This window comes from Brachyhypopomus gauderio, unplaced genomic scaffold, assembly GCF_052324685.1.
Source record: "Brachyhypopomus gauderio isolate BG-103 unplaced genomic scaffold, BGAUD_0.2 sc81, whole genome shotgun sequence".
Classification (NCBI taxonomy): Eukaryota; Metazoa; Chordata; class Actinopteri; order Gymnotiformes; family Hypopomidae; genus Brachyhypopomus; species Brachyhypopomus gauderio.
In genome coordinates this window covers 65,238-80,074 of record NW_027506902.1, presented here as the reverse complement: position 1 = coordinate 80,074, position 14,837 = coordinate 65,238, and the positions used below count along the sequence as shown (strand labels likewise).

The 14,837-nt window shown below is 43.1% G+C and overlaps 1 protein-coding gene across 7 annotated transcripts in view; it reads left to right on the top strand.

Annotated features, from left to right (window-relative positions):
- LOC143493056 (complement C3-like) overlaps positions 1–12,488 on the top strand; it is a 39,989-nt gene extending 27,501 nt beyond the window's left edge. Inside the window, exons 4-9 of one of the 7 annotated variants that reach the window (XR_013125323.1) lie at positions 2,523–2,630; positions 3,044–3,239; positions 9,168–9,336; positions 9,660–10,197; positions 10,388–10,480; positions 10,764–12,488. Coding sequence is in view for 2 of the 7 variants with exons in the window: in XM_076991158.1 (XP_076847273.1) it covers positions 2,548–2,630; positions 3,044–3,239; positions 9,168–9,336; positions 9,660–9,766 (555 nt within the window). In the remaining 5 variants the exon portion in view is untranslated. Of the gene's footprint in view, positions 1–2,444; positions 2,631–3,043; positions 3,240–9,167; positions 9,337–9,659 lie in introns of those variants that run through there. The other 6 variants (XR_013125324.1, XR_013125321.1, XR_013125322.1 and 3 more) reach the window with 6 other exon arrangements.
- The last annotated feature ends 2,349 nt before the right edge of the window (positions 12,489–14,837 follow it).

Below are 14,837 nucleotides of genomic sequence, written 5' to 3'. Positions count from 1 at the left end.
GTGATATATAAAAACAATTGATAATCAAACTTTGACGGCTTTCTTTAATTAATTCAAAACACAATACTTGTACCTTTTACTTTCAGTACTTGAGTAATACATTTTAGAATAAACTACTTGCAATACTTAAGTACAAAAAATGCTGAATGCTTCTGTACTTCTACTTAAGTAAAGTTTTTAAAGAACACTTCAACTTCTACTCAAGTCAATTTTTTTTTTACTCAAGTATGGGTCTCTAATACTTTATACAACACTGGGTGTGGAGGGACAGGTGAGAAACTTCATTGCAGGGTTGCAACTACATACTTTCTGAGGTGTATGCAAACATACTATCGGCGCCCCCCGCACTCCACCCCCCACCAACACTGCAAATAATTTTCTCAAGTGTTGGCAATTTTTCAAGATCGCTTGGAGTGAGATTTGAACCTCTAGTGCAGCGCCCCTATGCTTCGCATACGCTGCATAGCCTCTTTTTGCACCACTGCTTCGTTGGTCATACCAACTGTAAGGAATCGTATGGAATTCAGGAAGGAAAGACCTACCTCATCATGGGCCAAAGTGTCCACCTACCAAGGCAGTGGCGTGCACAGACATTTTGGGAGGCAAGTGCTCGGGGGGAGGGGGGGGGGCACTTTTTAGCGCACTTCATTATAAAAAAATATTACAAGCACATGTTGAATGAAATTTGACTTTTTTTTGTAACATTCTCTAAACGTGAGTTTTCAATGGAAAAAAGTCACACCGCCAACTGATAAAATCCATATCCAATATTAACTATATACAGTCATTGTTAAGTCCTTCAGTTAACTTCTGTTTACCCTCCACTGTCTGCAGGCCTTGTTGCATATATTTTGCAATTAGTAAATCAATATAGGCCTACAATTAAGACAGTAAAAAGACCAAAAAGTAGGAGAAGGAGTTATAGGCTACTGAGTGTTTTCATTACATGAATGCAGATTGGCATTTTTCACAGGTAATGGGGAACTTCCCGTTTCTTCTTTCACAAACGAATGTGTTAATTTATGTTGCCTAACAAAACCGATACAACAGAAGACGTTCAGCTTAACACATAGATTTGCAAACTCTACCTTAATTATTTGTATGTGGTCGTCCTCACGTTATCTATCATTGATTTGGGCTAGAGCGACTAGTTTATCAGGTGACCAGTCGGCTAAAAATGCTTAGTAGTTTGGTGCTGTGAGACATTTTACTGCACAACAAAATGATTTCACGTTGGGCTTAGAGGGCAAACGGTAGATTTGAATTTGGTAGATGTGTATGTGACCTGGCTGGTGGGGCACGGGAGAAGAAGTCTATCTGTGACCGTGTGCTGTGCTGAAGACGCTTCCTTTCCTTCCACTCGCTGAACTGAACTGCTGCTGCAGCGCATCTGGTGTTAAAGGAAGAGAGAGGTCGGGTGTGTGCGAGGTGGTGGCTCATTTCAGGGCATTGTTTTTAATCGCTCAGGTTTTCAAAAGATCATTTCAAACCGACCTCAGTAAAATGATGATAAAAAAAAACCCCCGAAGTTTTTCAAAAGGGCACTTTCGTTGATAAAGGGCAGAGTTGGTGGTGCTTTAGCACCACCTGATGTCTATGTGTGCACGCCACTGATTCTGGTGTATGGACTGTAACTGCATGAGGTCAGCTAGGACACTTCTGAAAATTGTTTCTTATTGAGTGAAACTAAATCTATTGGAATCAAACATGAACAAATTAAATAATTCACAAACAACTGAAAAAAATATTTTTTATGATTATGCAAACGAGTAATAAAAACTATAAACAATGAAGCAAACAGGCCTGCAGCTCTACATGTGGATAGGTCTGTGCATACAAATGTGACCCTGAAAGGGGATATGAAAATTTAATGTAATAATATATACAACTCAGTGTGTGCAAGTGTGGGATGTGCATGTGTTGCACAACATTATTTCGGACTAGAGGTGCTAAGAGTTTGAGCTTTAAGAGTTCTTATCTCGGAAGGTTAGCAGTCCCCACTTTGTGAAATTCCATTAAAACCCTTGCACCTCTTTGCCTCACTCCCCTGTGTTACATAACCACACTACTGGGAAGGGGAGAGGGGCAGGCTGTTGTGGAGTTGAACCCAGAGAAGAGAGAGGTGTAGGTGTGTGTGTGTGTGTGTGTGTGTGTGTGTGTGTGTGTGTGTGTGTGTGTGTGTGGTGTGTGTGTGTGTGTGTGTGTGTGTGTGTGTGTGTGTGTGTGTGGTTGTGTGTGTGTGTGTGTGTGTGTGTGTGTGTGTGTGTGTGTGTGTGTGTGTATGTGTATGGGTGTGTGTGTGTGTGTGTGCGTGTGTGTGAGGTGTGTGTGTGAGGTGTGTGTGTGTGTGTGTGTGTGTGTGTGTGTGGGTGTGTGTGTGTGTGTGTGTGTGTGTGTGTGTGTGTGTGTGTGTGTGCGTGTGTGTGAGGTGTGTGTGTGAGGTGTGTGTGTGTGTGTGTGTGTGTGTGTGTGTGTGTGTGTGTGTGTGTGTGTGTGTGTATAAAAGTTTTGGTTCTGCCCAGTAACAGGCACTTGTGCAGACAGAGGATGGATCAGACAGACAGGACGCATGTGGTGTGGCTAACGGCTACACTTCTCTCCTTCCCCCTCCTTACACTATGTGACCCACTGTGAGTATACAGTCTCTCTCACACACAAAACGGCATGTGAAATTTAAATAAGTAACAATGTTTGTGTTAGGAATGCATAAACAGCATTGTCTGTAGAAGATTCTATGGGAAGTACACAGGATTTTTATACTGATACATTTTGTAAATTCATAGTTAGGCACAGAGATTGCTTTTAGCATTCTGGAGACAGACTTTGAACCTGTTGCAAACATCTGGAAGATATTTTCAACAGAAATATTTCTTCAAACTTATAGCAGTAACATCATTAGTAAGTAGCAAAAACTTCATTACTGGGGTGTCTAAAGACAACATGATCATTAATCTGTGATAGCCCGGCTATCCAGAAAATCTCCCAAAGTTAACGAGAAAAATAAGAACTCCAGTGCCCATTTCTGTACCTATTGTCCTTCCAGCTTCATAATGTCCGCCCCACATCTGCTGAGGATGGGCAGCCAGGAGAAGGTGTTTGTAGAGGCACAGGATTATAATGGAGGAGACCTGCCCGTGAGGATTACCGTGAAGAACTACCCATGGAAAACACTAGAACTAACTTCCAGTCCAGTGGTCCTCAAAGCTAGAGATGACTACCAGGCACTTGTAGATATTAAGGTTAGTGGTACCCAGCCAAGGATCAAATGTATATACTGCCGATTTTGTCTACCAGCACACTTTGTGAGCACACTTTATGTGCTGAAGGATGAGAATCAGTGTGGTGAGGTGAGGGGTGGTCACGTGTAGTCCTTTAAACTTATTGGAGATGCAATTTAAATGTCCTGACAACTTCCCAAATAACAAACATGGGTTAAAGTTCCGTCATTTGAAATTTTGGGGGAAAACATCCGTCAAATCATAATAATAAACCACACACGTGCGCGTGCTATCTGTTTGATCCTCTCACTGGCGCTTATCAGCACTGGATGGATGACGGCAGTGTCATTTGATTGACTTGCGGGTCATCCCGCCTTCTGATTTTCGGACATTACGTAGAAAAGTTACGTCCTTCCTGCCTTAAGTCCAGTTTGTTTTGGTCAGTTTATGTTTTCAACTTGTTTTGTCATGCCGAAGACATTGCTCCGATTCAATCGACATAAACATCATACAGGCGGTCCCCGGGTTACGAGGTTCCCGAGTTACGATAAACGGAACTTGGTGTTTGGTGTGCGCGGTGGAAAAATACCTCCTGACAAGGACGCCTCCAAGTGTTTCATGCTCCAACCTATCTTTGGGTCACCCAGCTGGGCCTCCCTAAATTGTTCTGCACCAAAGGATTCGAGGATCGGCATGGGCGACCTGTATGTTGGTCTGAGCGCCGCGCAGCACCTGAGCTCGGGGTCGTGCGTGTCAGCCTTCATGCAGTGTCTGCATCCTCCGTCCAAACACAGCCTGCGTGACAAGGCGTCTGCGTTCCCGTGAATTTTACCCGGTGCACAATGGAGAATTTAAACTCCTGCAGTCTGGCCAACCATCTGGCCAGCTGCCCCTCAGGATCATGAAGGTTCAGAAGCCACTGTAGTGACGCGTGCGCACCTGGAAAGGCAAGCCGCACACATAGGGCCTGAGATTCTCCAGACACGCGATCATCACAAGTAATTCATGTCTCGTCACACAGTCAGGGCCGGCCCTTCCATTAGGCGACAGGCAAATGCTAGGGGCGCCGTCTGTCCAGGGGGGCGCTCGCGTGCATGCGTTTTTTTTTTTTTTTTTTTTTTTACAAATGAACAATTAATAAATGTGAAAACAAGCAAAGTCCACATAATCATAATTTCATTGTTTAATAATATTAGTCAAATTAATAATTCTTATAATAACAACACACAACACCTCTCACCCGCGCGCCAACCCGCCCTCCCGCACGCGCTCTGCGCACCTCGTTACTGTTTCTCTGTGGGGAAAAAGACACCACAGAGTGAGTGACATCTCCTCGAAAAGACGTCAAAAAGGCAGAAGTCCTCTGGTGCTCAGGGTAGTAAAAGGAGAAAAGTGGAGGAAGAAAGGTGGCAAAAAAACAGGTAATATAATGGTAATATGTGGTGAATTAACACTATACCATTGGCGTCAGGGCCTTCAACGCCTTCTCTGAAGGTTAATTGATCTTTAAAAGGATGCTTTATCTATTATATGTAATATATGTTAATAACGCTTCACGAATAATTTGTATTTTCCCTATAAATCGGCTTTCAAATCCACTTTTCGTGCATGTGATGGAAAAAAAAAACTTAGTGCTGAAATAAAAAATCAACCAATCAGAATATTTCACACTGTTGTTTCTAGGTAAAAGAGAGAAAGGCCCTCCCCCCAGGAACTTCTGTTTATCTGTCACCTACCCTTGTCTTTTACATTGAGAGCTTTTATTATAGATATAGTTATAGCAGTTTTATCAACCAATCATATTATCAAAATAGAATCGTGGGGGCGTGCTCCAATTGTCTCTCATTTTATTTGAAACAAATCCAAAATGTTGCCAATTTGAAACTGTTGTGTTTTTCTTCTAAACCAGCTCTCTTGACTCACAACTAACACTCAATCGTCATTGTGGCTTTTCCCCTCTGTATGATCTTAGTGAAAACCGCCACTGTCATCATACTGCCCAATCCTAGTAGGTGCTATTATTAGCTTAGCTCAGCAAGTTTTTTAAATAAATATATATTAAAACACACATATGCTCCTCTGTTCATTGCAGATGCACTTTTGAAATAATAATGTTGCAGTAGGCAAATTGCCCTAATTTGCACTGGTGGTAGTTGTTGTTTTTTATTTTTTTTACATTTATTATTTATATTTAAAAGTTGTTCTCTGCACTACGTTATGTAAAATAGTTTTAAAATATTTATTGTGCAACACCTTTATATTTATTGCTTGTTATATGGTAATATTTAAGTCATTTGCGTTTTATTTGTTTCTTTAATAGTGACACAATCAACCCAATGATTGATGATGCAGGGGGCACCAACCACAATCTCGCCTAGGGCACCACATTGGTCAGGGCCGGCTCTGCACACAGTAGTTCCTTTCTGCCTTACTCAAAGCGCAACTGTAGTACCCTACAATACGCTCAGTGCCATCGTGCACCTGAGAGAGTACGCCTCCGATGCCATCGTCGCTCGCGTCCGTATCAATGACAAACTCCCTGCCAAAATCAGGGCATGCCAGTATGGGTGCGCTACACAGCCTTTCCTTCAGTCCCATAAACGTGCTCTCACACCTGGGTGACCACACAAACTTGCCCCCAGTGAGGCCGTGAAGCGGCGCTGCAACCTCCGCGAATCCACACACGAACTTTCTATAGTAAGAGGCCAGAAAGCTCCTAAGCTGTTTTGTGTTTGTTGGGCGAGGCCAGTTTTTCACCGCCTCTGTTTTTGCCGGGTCCGTACCGATGCCCTCGCTACTGATAACGTGACCCAGAAAATTAAGCCACCGTTGTAGCAGGTTGCTCGGTTAGGGGAACCTGCCAATACCCACTGCGCAAGTCTAGGGAGGTAAACCATGCAGAGCCTGTGAGCAGCTCGAGGGACTCGTAGATCCTCGGCAGCGGGTACGCGTCGAGTTTCGTGACTGCATTGAGTCGCCTGTAGTCCACACAGAACCTCCAGTCACCATTTTTCTTCTGCACCAGGACCACAGGCGAGGCCCACGGGCTACTCGAAGGCTCAATAATGCTGGCTTCAGCCATGCTATTAATTAGCTCCTCCGCCATTCTACGCCTCGTGAGTCCACATTTCGCGAACGGCCCTAGCGACCTCTGGGCGTTCCAGCCCATCCCGTTTGCTGCGCTCGTGTGTTAGTCTGCTCCCCAAGTGCACCCCCAACGGTACACCACCAAACGAAATAGCCCCGGTACCGCAGTGCACAGCCGCCCCTGCACGCCTCAACAAATCTAAACCCAGGATGCACTCATAACAGGTGTGGCCTAGCCAAAACTTCTGGATAAATGGGCCCAAGCCGAAGTCTACGCTCGCCATAGTGTGGTCATGGAGCACCACCCTTTTCCCCGACACTGTAACGAGGTTAAGATGCTCCCCCTTAATAACCTTAGCCTCAGCCCCAACTGTCGTATTCATGTGCCGCGCCAAACAGAATTCTGTCAATAGCCTCCCGAGAACTGCCACCTGCAGTAGTCTAGGTGGCAGTTCTCGCGAGGCTAGTGATAGAATTCTGTTTGGCGTGGCACATGAATGCTTTAAAAAAATAATAAAAATTGAAAACTGAAAATACGGGAAAAAAACAAATACGGGATGACGCCGGGACAGAGCGGTAAAATACGGGATTTTCCCAGCCAAAACGGGACACTTGACAGGTATGCACGGAACAAACACATATTCGTCCCCAACAACCATAACTAAAAACATCAACATAACGATCAACTCACTTATTTTAAACTGACTATTTACAACTCTCTCTCTCTCATCTCCCAGCCTCCTCTGCTGACGTGTGGGCGGGCTCAGTCCGTGTGCCCGGCGCCGTCACATAATACTTTATAAATGTGTTTGTAACGTGCGAGAACTAGGAGAAGGACACAAATGCTGCTGAGAGTCAGATTTATTGGAAGGAGCAGGAGTTACCTCCTGTCAGAGTCCTGCACGGGTCCGTTTTTTGAGACCCGTACCCACCCATACCCGCAGAGTACAGCACCTACCCATCCGCGAACCCGTGGCTATTTCAAAGTTAAATCCGTACCCACCCGGACCCGTTAATATTCTACCCATTACCCGCCCGTGAAGAATCACACAATTTGAAAGTAGTCCTATAGAGCACTTTATTTTTCAACGCGCCTCTGAAAAAACGTCAGTACAACACAAAATAAAATCTAAGGTTGCTGTGCAGGAACAGTATTCCTATCTATAAGTAGCAACTGGTAAAACACAAGAAAATGTATGTAGCCAACCGGTGCCATAACACAATGCAAAACGAGAGGGAACAAATGCCAGTATAACAACTAAATAAAACCGCATAGGTTCACAGTGGTAGTAGTTGCCAATCTGCTGTGGCGGGAGCAGCACGCTAAGTTCTCTCTCGTCATTTTTCCTTGTTCTAGCATGGCCACCCATTTAGCTTTGTAACCACCAAGCAAGCTACAATAAATGCCCGGTACTGCGTTATAACCAGCCTCTGCTCATGTTTCCGCTGGAAAAGAACCAAAGTTTGGGTGTTACCCAGGGGGGTGTTATTTTAACAGGGGGGATGCATCCCCAGTGGTGTAGTTGGAGTGTGTAGGGGGGAGCAGCGACGTTCACCACAACAACTTCGCTTCGCCACCACGATCAGGAGGCGGTAATCAGGCAAAAAGTAACGTTCATTACGTAGCAAATAAAAGCCTACTAAAAATCACCACTTATTCACGTGCTACCCACCCGTATTTAACTTACCCGCCCGCATACCCACCCGTAAAATTACGGTATGTGTAAATCCCACCCGTTTCAGCATCTATTTCCCGTACCTGTGGGTACCCGACCCGGTGCAGGACTCTACCTCCTGTCTCCTAACCAGATCAGCTCGAATCGCTCTTGAACAGCAAGGCATTACATTTACATACACACACACAAACAGTTTCCAGACAAACAAACACTGCCTATGCAATGATAAAACTCCTTGGGTGAACGATAGCACAACAAACTCATTGACTAACAACTCTCGGACATGACAAAGAATACACCAAAGACGAACAGGTTATCACACAAACAGTAAACAAACAAACGCATTCAAAATGGAAATACAATTAACCGGACTAACGCAAAACAGACTTAGCGAATGCAACTACCCTTACTAACGAACGATCAGGAGACAATAACAAAAAGACTCAATAAGGAACACGAAAACTAAACATATGATGATCAATGAAACAGCTAGAAACAGATCTAACAGAATAGACCAAACGCTAAACATACAACAATCAAGGAGAAAAACCAAGGACAGATCCGATAACGAACACAGGGAACAGAACACACAAACTCTCGCAACAGTAGGTTAACCAAACTGACTTACAAGGAAAGACTGGGCACACGGGAATATAAACCAAACACATCAAGGAGTGTTTTGACAGCTGATCAGGACTAATAATGGGCGGCGGGTTCAAGGGGCGTGACAGGGGAACGCTACGGAGATTCAACTAAAAACGAAACTACATGAAACATGTAACTACATGAAACTACATGAAACATGAAGACCTCACATAGGTTGGGGCGGAGTAGATGTTACAGTGTTTATTGTGTAGAATTAGGCAAAAGAGGCTGTGTCCCAACTATACCACATTTTCAGTAATTGCTGGCATTGTCTTTTGCCAGGAAAAATTTTCAGTCAAATGAAAATGTCTTGCTTTAACCCATGATTAAAGTTCACATGAGCTAATTTCTATGGTACTCTTGAATACTATTGATTCAGCTACATGGAGAAAACTGGGGTTGAAGTACAAAAAACTACTGCATTTACCTGTATGATTAGCAATCCTTGCAAAAACATCCAAAAAGCGTGAAATACTATTGGATTACTAATGGATAATGAAGTCCTATAAAGTCCCAAACTGGTCTCTTTGCAATGGTTCAGATCCCTGATAGCAGAGACTACTTCAGTGATGACCCCCTGGAGAAGCAGTATGTGTACCTGCAGGCACAGTTTCCCTCAAGTGTGTTGGAGAAGGTCGTCATGGTTTCCTTCCAGTCAGGCTACATATTCATTCAGACAGACAAGTCCATCTACACACCGAGCAGCACAGGTAATACAGTCTTTAACACACCAACAACATGCTAAATGCTGCTCCCAAATGGCCAAACTATAAACTGTTTGTATGCAAAGATTTTAAATGAAACAGTCCTGAGGCTGGACCTGCATCCTTTCTTGAAAGAAAGCAACAAACAAACTTACTACTAAATAAATTAAAGGATTGATTCATAAACAAACAACAGGTAAACAAAGTAACAAGTAAACACCTACTGACTTAAGCTGTTATTCAAAAGCTGTCCTCAAGTTTAGTTTAAAATCAACACACAGACCTGTTCAAATCAAACTGGCCCATATTTGTTTGTCTTTCTCTTCCAGTTCAATACAGGATCTTCTCAGTAACTCCTGATCTGCAGCCTCTGGATGAGGGTGGCGTGTCGGTGGAAATCATAGTAAGGCGAGTTCTAGGTAGCACATTCAGGTAAAACTGGGTAGTACAATCAGCACAGAGGGCTGAGTTTTTGGCTGTTATTGCAGCACTAAGCTGGGTGGAAGGCAAGGAAGTTAACATCTGTACACACTCTGCGTACGTGGTAGGAGTGGTTCATGTAGAACTCTGTACAAAGAGAGCAGGTTACACCACTTCAGGAGGTAAATTCATTAAATGATAAGAAGATGTAAAAGGTGTTACTGTTGGTAAGAGTTGCTATCATTAAATGTTCAAGTTATCAAAAGGGGGCAATTTAATACAGAGTGAATGCAGCTACGGACGTGGCCGCTAAAAAGAGGCAGGATATGTTACAGGAGCCCATCAGATGGTTTGCAGGGCAGAGGACAGTGGTCTCCTCTGCCATAGGATTCAGAGCTACGTAAACTACAGGAAAAATGTTGTGGTTAAACAAAGGTGGTAAATGAGGTAAGGAGGTTTGGAAAGGACCTAGAGACCGTTTTACCAAGTCAATTGATTAATTCAGTGTTGTCTGAAGCACAAGGGGTAGCAAAAATGAAGGAAAATGTGTTACTGGTCACATCCATACTTAACTGACTTAATAGCAGACTGGACTGAAAATGTGAATATCTGTAATGCACATAACTTGTGTTTTAAGACCAGGTCTAAGCAAGTTTCCTGGGCAATAGGAGCCAGGAGAGGAGATCCAGACTGACTACACTGACATATTAATACCAGTACGGGGACTAAGGTATTTGTTAGTGACTGTGGATAAATTCTTATGTTGGGTCTGCAAAATGTTGATAAAATTACTGGATACTGCACCATTGTATAATAAATTAAGTGTACTCAGATAATGGGATGCACTTCACTAGCTAGAAGCTAAAATTTGTGGAACAAAATTTGGGTTTGAGACACAAATATGGGTTGGTTTATCATTCTCAATCTCAGGGTAAATTGGAAAGGATAAATGGTAACAGGATAAAGGAAAAGATATGTGCACAAATGTATGTGTTTGTATTGTTGGCCAGAAGATCTTCAGTGAAGTTTGTTACAGGATTCACTCCGTATGAGCTCATATGACAGTGAGAAGTTTTCGGGGGCCCCCCAACGCGCTTGCGACATCCGACAGGAAAATCACAAGGTTGCACAAATAATGGTAAAATGCATTAAAAAGCTGTCTGTGAAGCTTATTCTGTCCAGGTGTAAGGAGAAGTGAGAATCAACGCCATGAGCAGATCCACCAGTCACCAAGTCATTGAGAAGACATCACACGCCATCCAATTGAAGGGCAAAGGAGAAATGTGGTATCACTTCAGCCAGTGCCGACCATCAGAACCATTGAGCGCGCAGAGATACGGAGCTCTCAAACAACGAGTTAAAATAACACTAGTGCTGGGGCACGTTAAAGGCCTAGTTTAACATTGTTTATTTGACTTTGTTTATTGTTGGTTTATTGTTATTTGTTTTTTGTTTGTTTGCGCATTATTATTAAAGTTGGCACCAATGTGATGATTATTATGTAACAGAATGTTAACGGGCCGCCCAATGGAGGATGGGTTCCCTTTTGAGTCTTGGACCTCCCAAGGTTTCTTCCTATTCCCCACCATCATAGGGAGTTTTTCCTTGCCACTATCGCCTTTGGCTTGCTCACTAGGGATCTGGACCCGTATGATTGTTAACCTTGTAAATCCTGTAAAGCGATTTGTGACAACATGTGTTGTGAAAAGCACTATACAAATATATTTGATTTGATTTTGATTTGAATGTGAAGCCATAAAATATTTGTCTCACCAGGACATTCAGGGGACTGCCCCCTGTATGAGGGTCCATGGTGGGTCAAGGCCTTTATTATCTTAATAGTAACTGTAAAATTGTTGTTGTATTCCATGCGTAAGAAACTTAGTGTGATGCTTTATCAGCACTGTGATTGATGATGTCACTGTTGTATCATGGGGAGTCAGATGAGAGGGTAACATTGGAAGATATTTTGTGATCTCTGTTTTCTCAGAGATCAAGAGAGGGTCTGTTGTGATTTTGGGTTTATTTTTGCTTAGCACTAGCATTAGCAACAATATATTTTGCTTACCATTAACATAATATAGTAATTAAATATAACTACTGCATTAGATGTGTTTAAGCTGTAAACCCTAAGAAGGACCTTGGGAAATCATGATGTGTAAGGAGTTTCAAAGGGAAGATGACCCGGTCAGCGGGAAGTTGAGGACCGCAGTGTTAGACTGATAAAGGAGAAGTACAACATACCGGTGTAGGACAGCATCCCTTTGAACAGATATTCTAACATGTTGAAACAAATGGAAAAGTCATGTCTGCTTGAACAGCAAAATCATGTTTGCTCGAACGACAACACCATGTAAGGTATAGAAGATCTAAGCGTTTGGGGGCGGAGAAATCGTATATAAAGACGGCATGTACAAACACTTGTTGGGTCTCTCTGATGTAAATGTTAGGATGTGAGATCCCCAGAGATATCTCTGTTTTAATAAAGGCCTTTTTGTTATTGCTATAATTTTGGTATGGTGGTTCCTGCTATCTCCTTCCCATCAAACGAACACGCTGGGCTAAAGTGGTAGGTAGAAGTTTAAAGCCCCTCAACACCAGCCACATACATACTGCTGTCTCTTAGGCCTTCACACTATCTGCATTGTATTGTTTTGTTTCACTGGTCTCTGTACTCCCTAGTTTTTTGTTCCTATTTATTGATGGCCAACCCTGATCTTGAAAGGTGCTATAAAAATAAACATTATTTATTAATACAGTTTGTATCGGATATATAGATTTTGGATTATTTTTCTTGTCATTAGTTGTGCCACACACACACACACACACAATGTGCTGTGACCTTGTGATGCAGAAATGCCCTCTAATGGTCATGAAGATTACTCAGTTCTTTACATACACACACTTTCTGACACACACATATATGTAAACACTAGTTTAAGGGTAGGGTAATGTCCTAACTTTTTCCTCCATTAAAATGTAATACACATTTTTGTTTTGTTCATATTATTTATTCAGGAGTAAAACAATGTTAGTTTTTGTTTGTTTATTGTTTGTTGTGCAATTAAATCACACTTTCCCAGAAAAACAAGATTGGACAATGATATGTGAACATTTCTTAATAAAGTGCTGACTATTTAATGTGGAGTGTATATCTAAACTATATATAGGGAGGGAGATACACATGATAGGGATGGTTTCCTGGAGTTCTTCCTTTTGTTGTGAGGTGAAACACATTTCACATGACAACTGATATGACTATGTGGACGTCTTTGACACAAAATGATTGGACTTCACAACTCAGAAAAAATCTGCACTATGAAGACTTGTGGGAACTTGTGGGAACCTGTGAAACCTGTGAACCTGTGTAGGAACCTTTGGCTCAACAGCTTGGAATTGACAGCAGTGATATTTGGTACAATCCCAAAGCTTAGTTTTCAAACATGAAGTGATACTTTGGCACTGAAAAATGTGCATGATGATGCTGAAGTATGAAGGAACCCTTTTATGCCCTCTCCTTCAAAATGCAGTCTCTTTTCTTTCTTTCTTTCTTTCTCTTTATTGCTCTCTCTCTCATTCTATATATCTCTCTCATTCACTCTTACATTTGCTTGTCATGCTGTCCAAGTCTGATCCTCGACACAAGGTTGATCCAAGAACAAGCAAAAGTGAGATCTAGACTGCATTTCATCAAATGCTTGTATATAGAGGAGACTATCAGTAGGCCTCAATGCCACTAATCCACACAATCTGGCTAATTGCTGCCCCCTCCTCCCTCCACACACACATACACACACACACACAGAGCAGAGTCACCTTCCTACATATTTCTTCTGTCCCCATCTGACCCAAAACTGTCCCGCTACTGTCATTACACACTGACCCACCTTCACCCTGGATCTCATCTGCTCAGTACCATAAATCTGCATTCATGTTTAGATGAGCTCTAGATAAGCTCTACATTAGCTCTAAACCTGCTGTTCCAGTGCTATGGAAGCTTTGGTTGCTACATCATCATATTTTTAACACAGACCTGCTAACATTATGACTCACCCTCAGGACGGTTTGTTGGTCATTTCTTTGATGTTCGGTGGCTGGGAAGGATTTGGATCCAGTTACAGGGTCTTGTTCTCATAAGCGCAGGTGAGCAGAGTTATTGCTAAAGCTACACTACATGGGCCCCTTTCTTACAATCCCTGACTAACCAGCTCATCATAATCAAACACCTGCTGAGAGGAGGGGGTGGGGGTCTAAGAAGGAGGAGGGGAGAGGGGGATGAAGGAGTGTCCAGCTCAAAAGAGCAAGGACCAGAGCCCAGGGAAGGTGGCTTAACACACACACACACACACACACACACACACACAGATAACACTCTGATTGGCAGTTAGAGGTTCAGTACACAGTACGTTCGCACACTTCTCAGCACACATTCTCGCATCCATCCGTCCGTATCTCATTCATCCACCTCTGCACTCTTTAGTTTATAGATAGCTTAGTGATGGAGGGACGGCCCTTGTAAGACAGCTCTCACTCACACTTCTTGATAGAGCTACAATTCTACATCGAAGTACTACAGTGGCCAATCAGAAGCTGGACATTTATCTGATACATTCCCAGAAGGCACACCCTCTCTAGCCCTCTCCCCCACACAGCAGACAGAAAGATGAAAAGATGCCCATTTCTCTGCAAACACGCCCATATGGCAGCGTGAACCTGAGCCATACTCTTCTCTCCCCTCACACCTCACCCTCCCTCTCCACATACCTTCTGATGGAGCTGAAAAGTGTGGCTGTGGTGATGTCACTGGTTGCCTGGCAACAGCTGTCCCTGGACTACCCATGACTAAGGCTGCGGCGGGAACATTTTGGATTATCCAGGCATGTCAGGTTCGTCAAGCCCATGTCTGAGCTCTCATCTCCGTGAGAATCACCCTCTACACACACACACACACACACACACACACACACACACACACACACACACACACACACACACACATACACACACACACGCACACAAACACACACACACACACACACACACACACACACACACACACACACACACACACACACACACACACACAC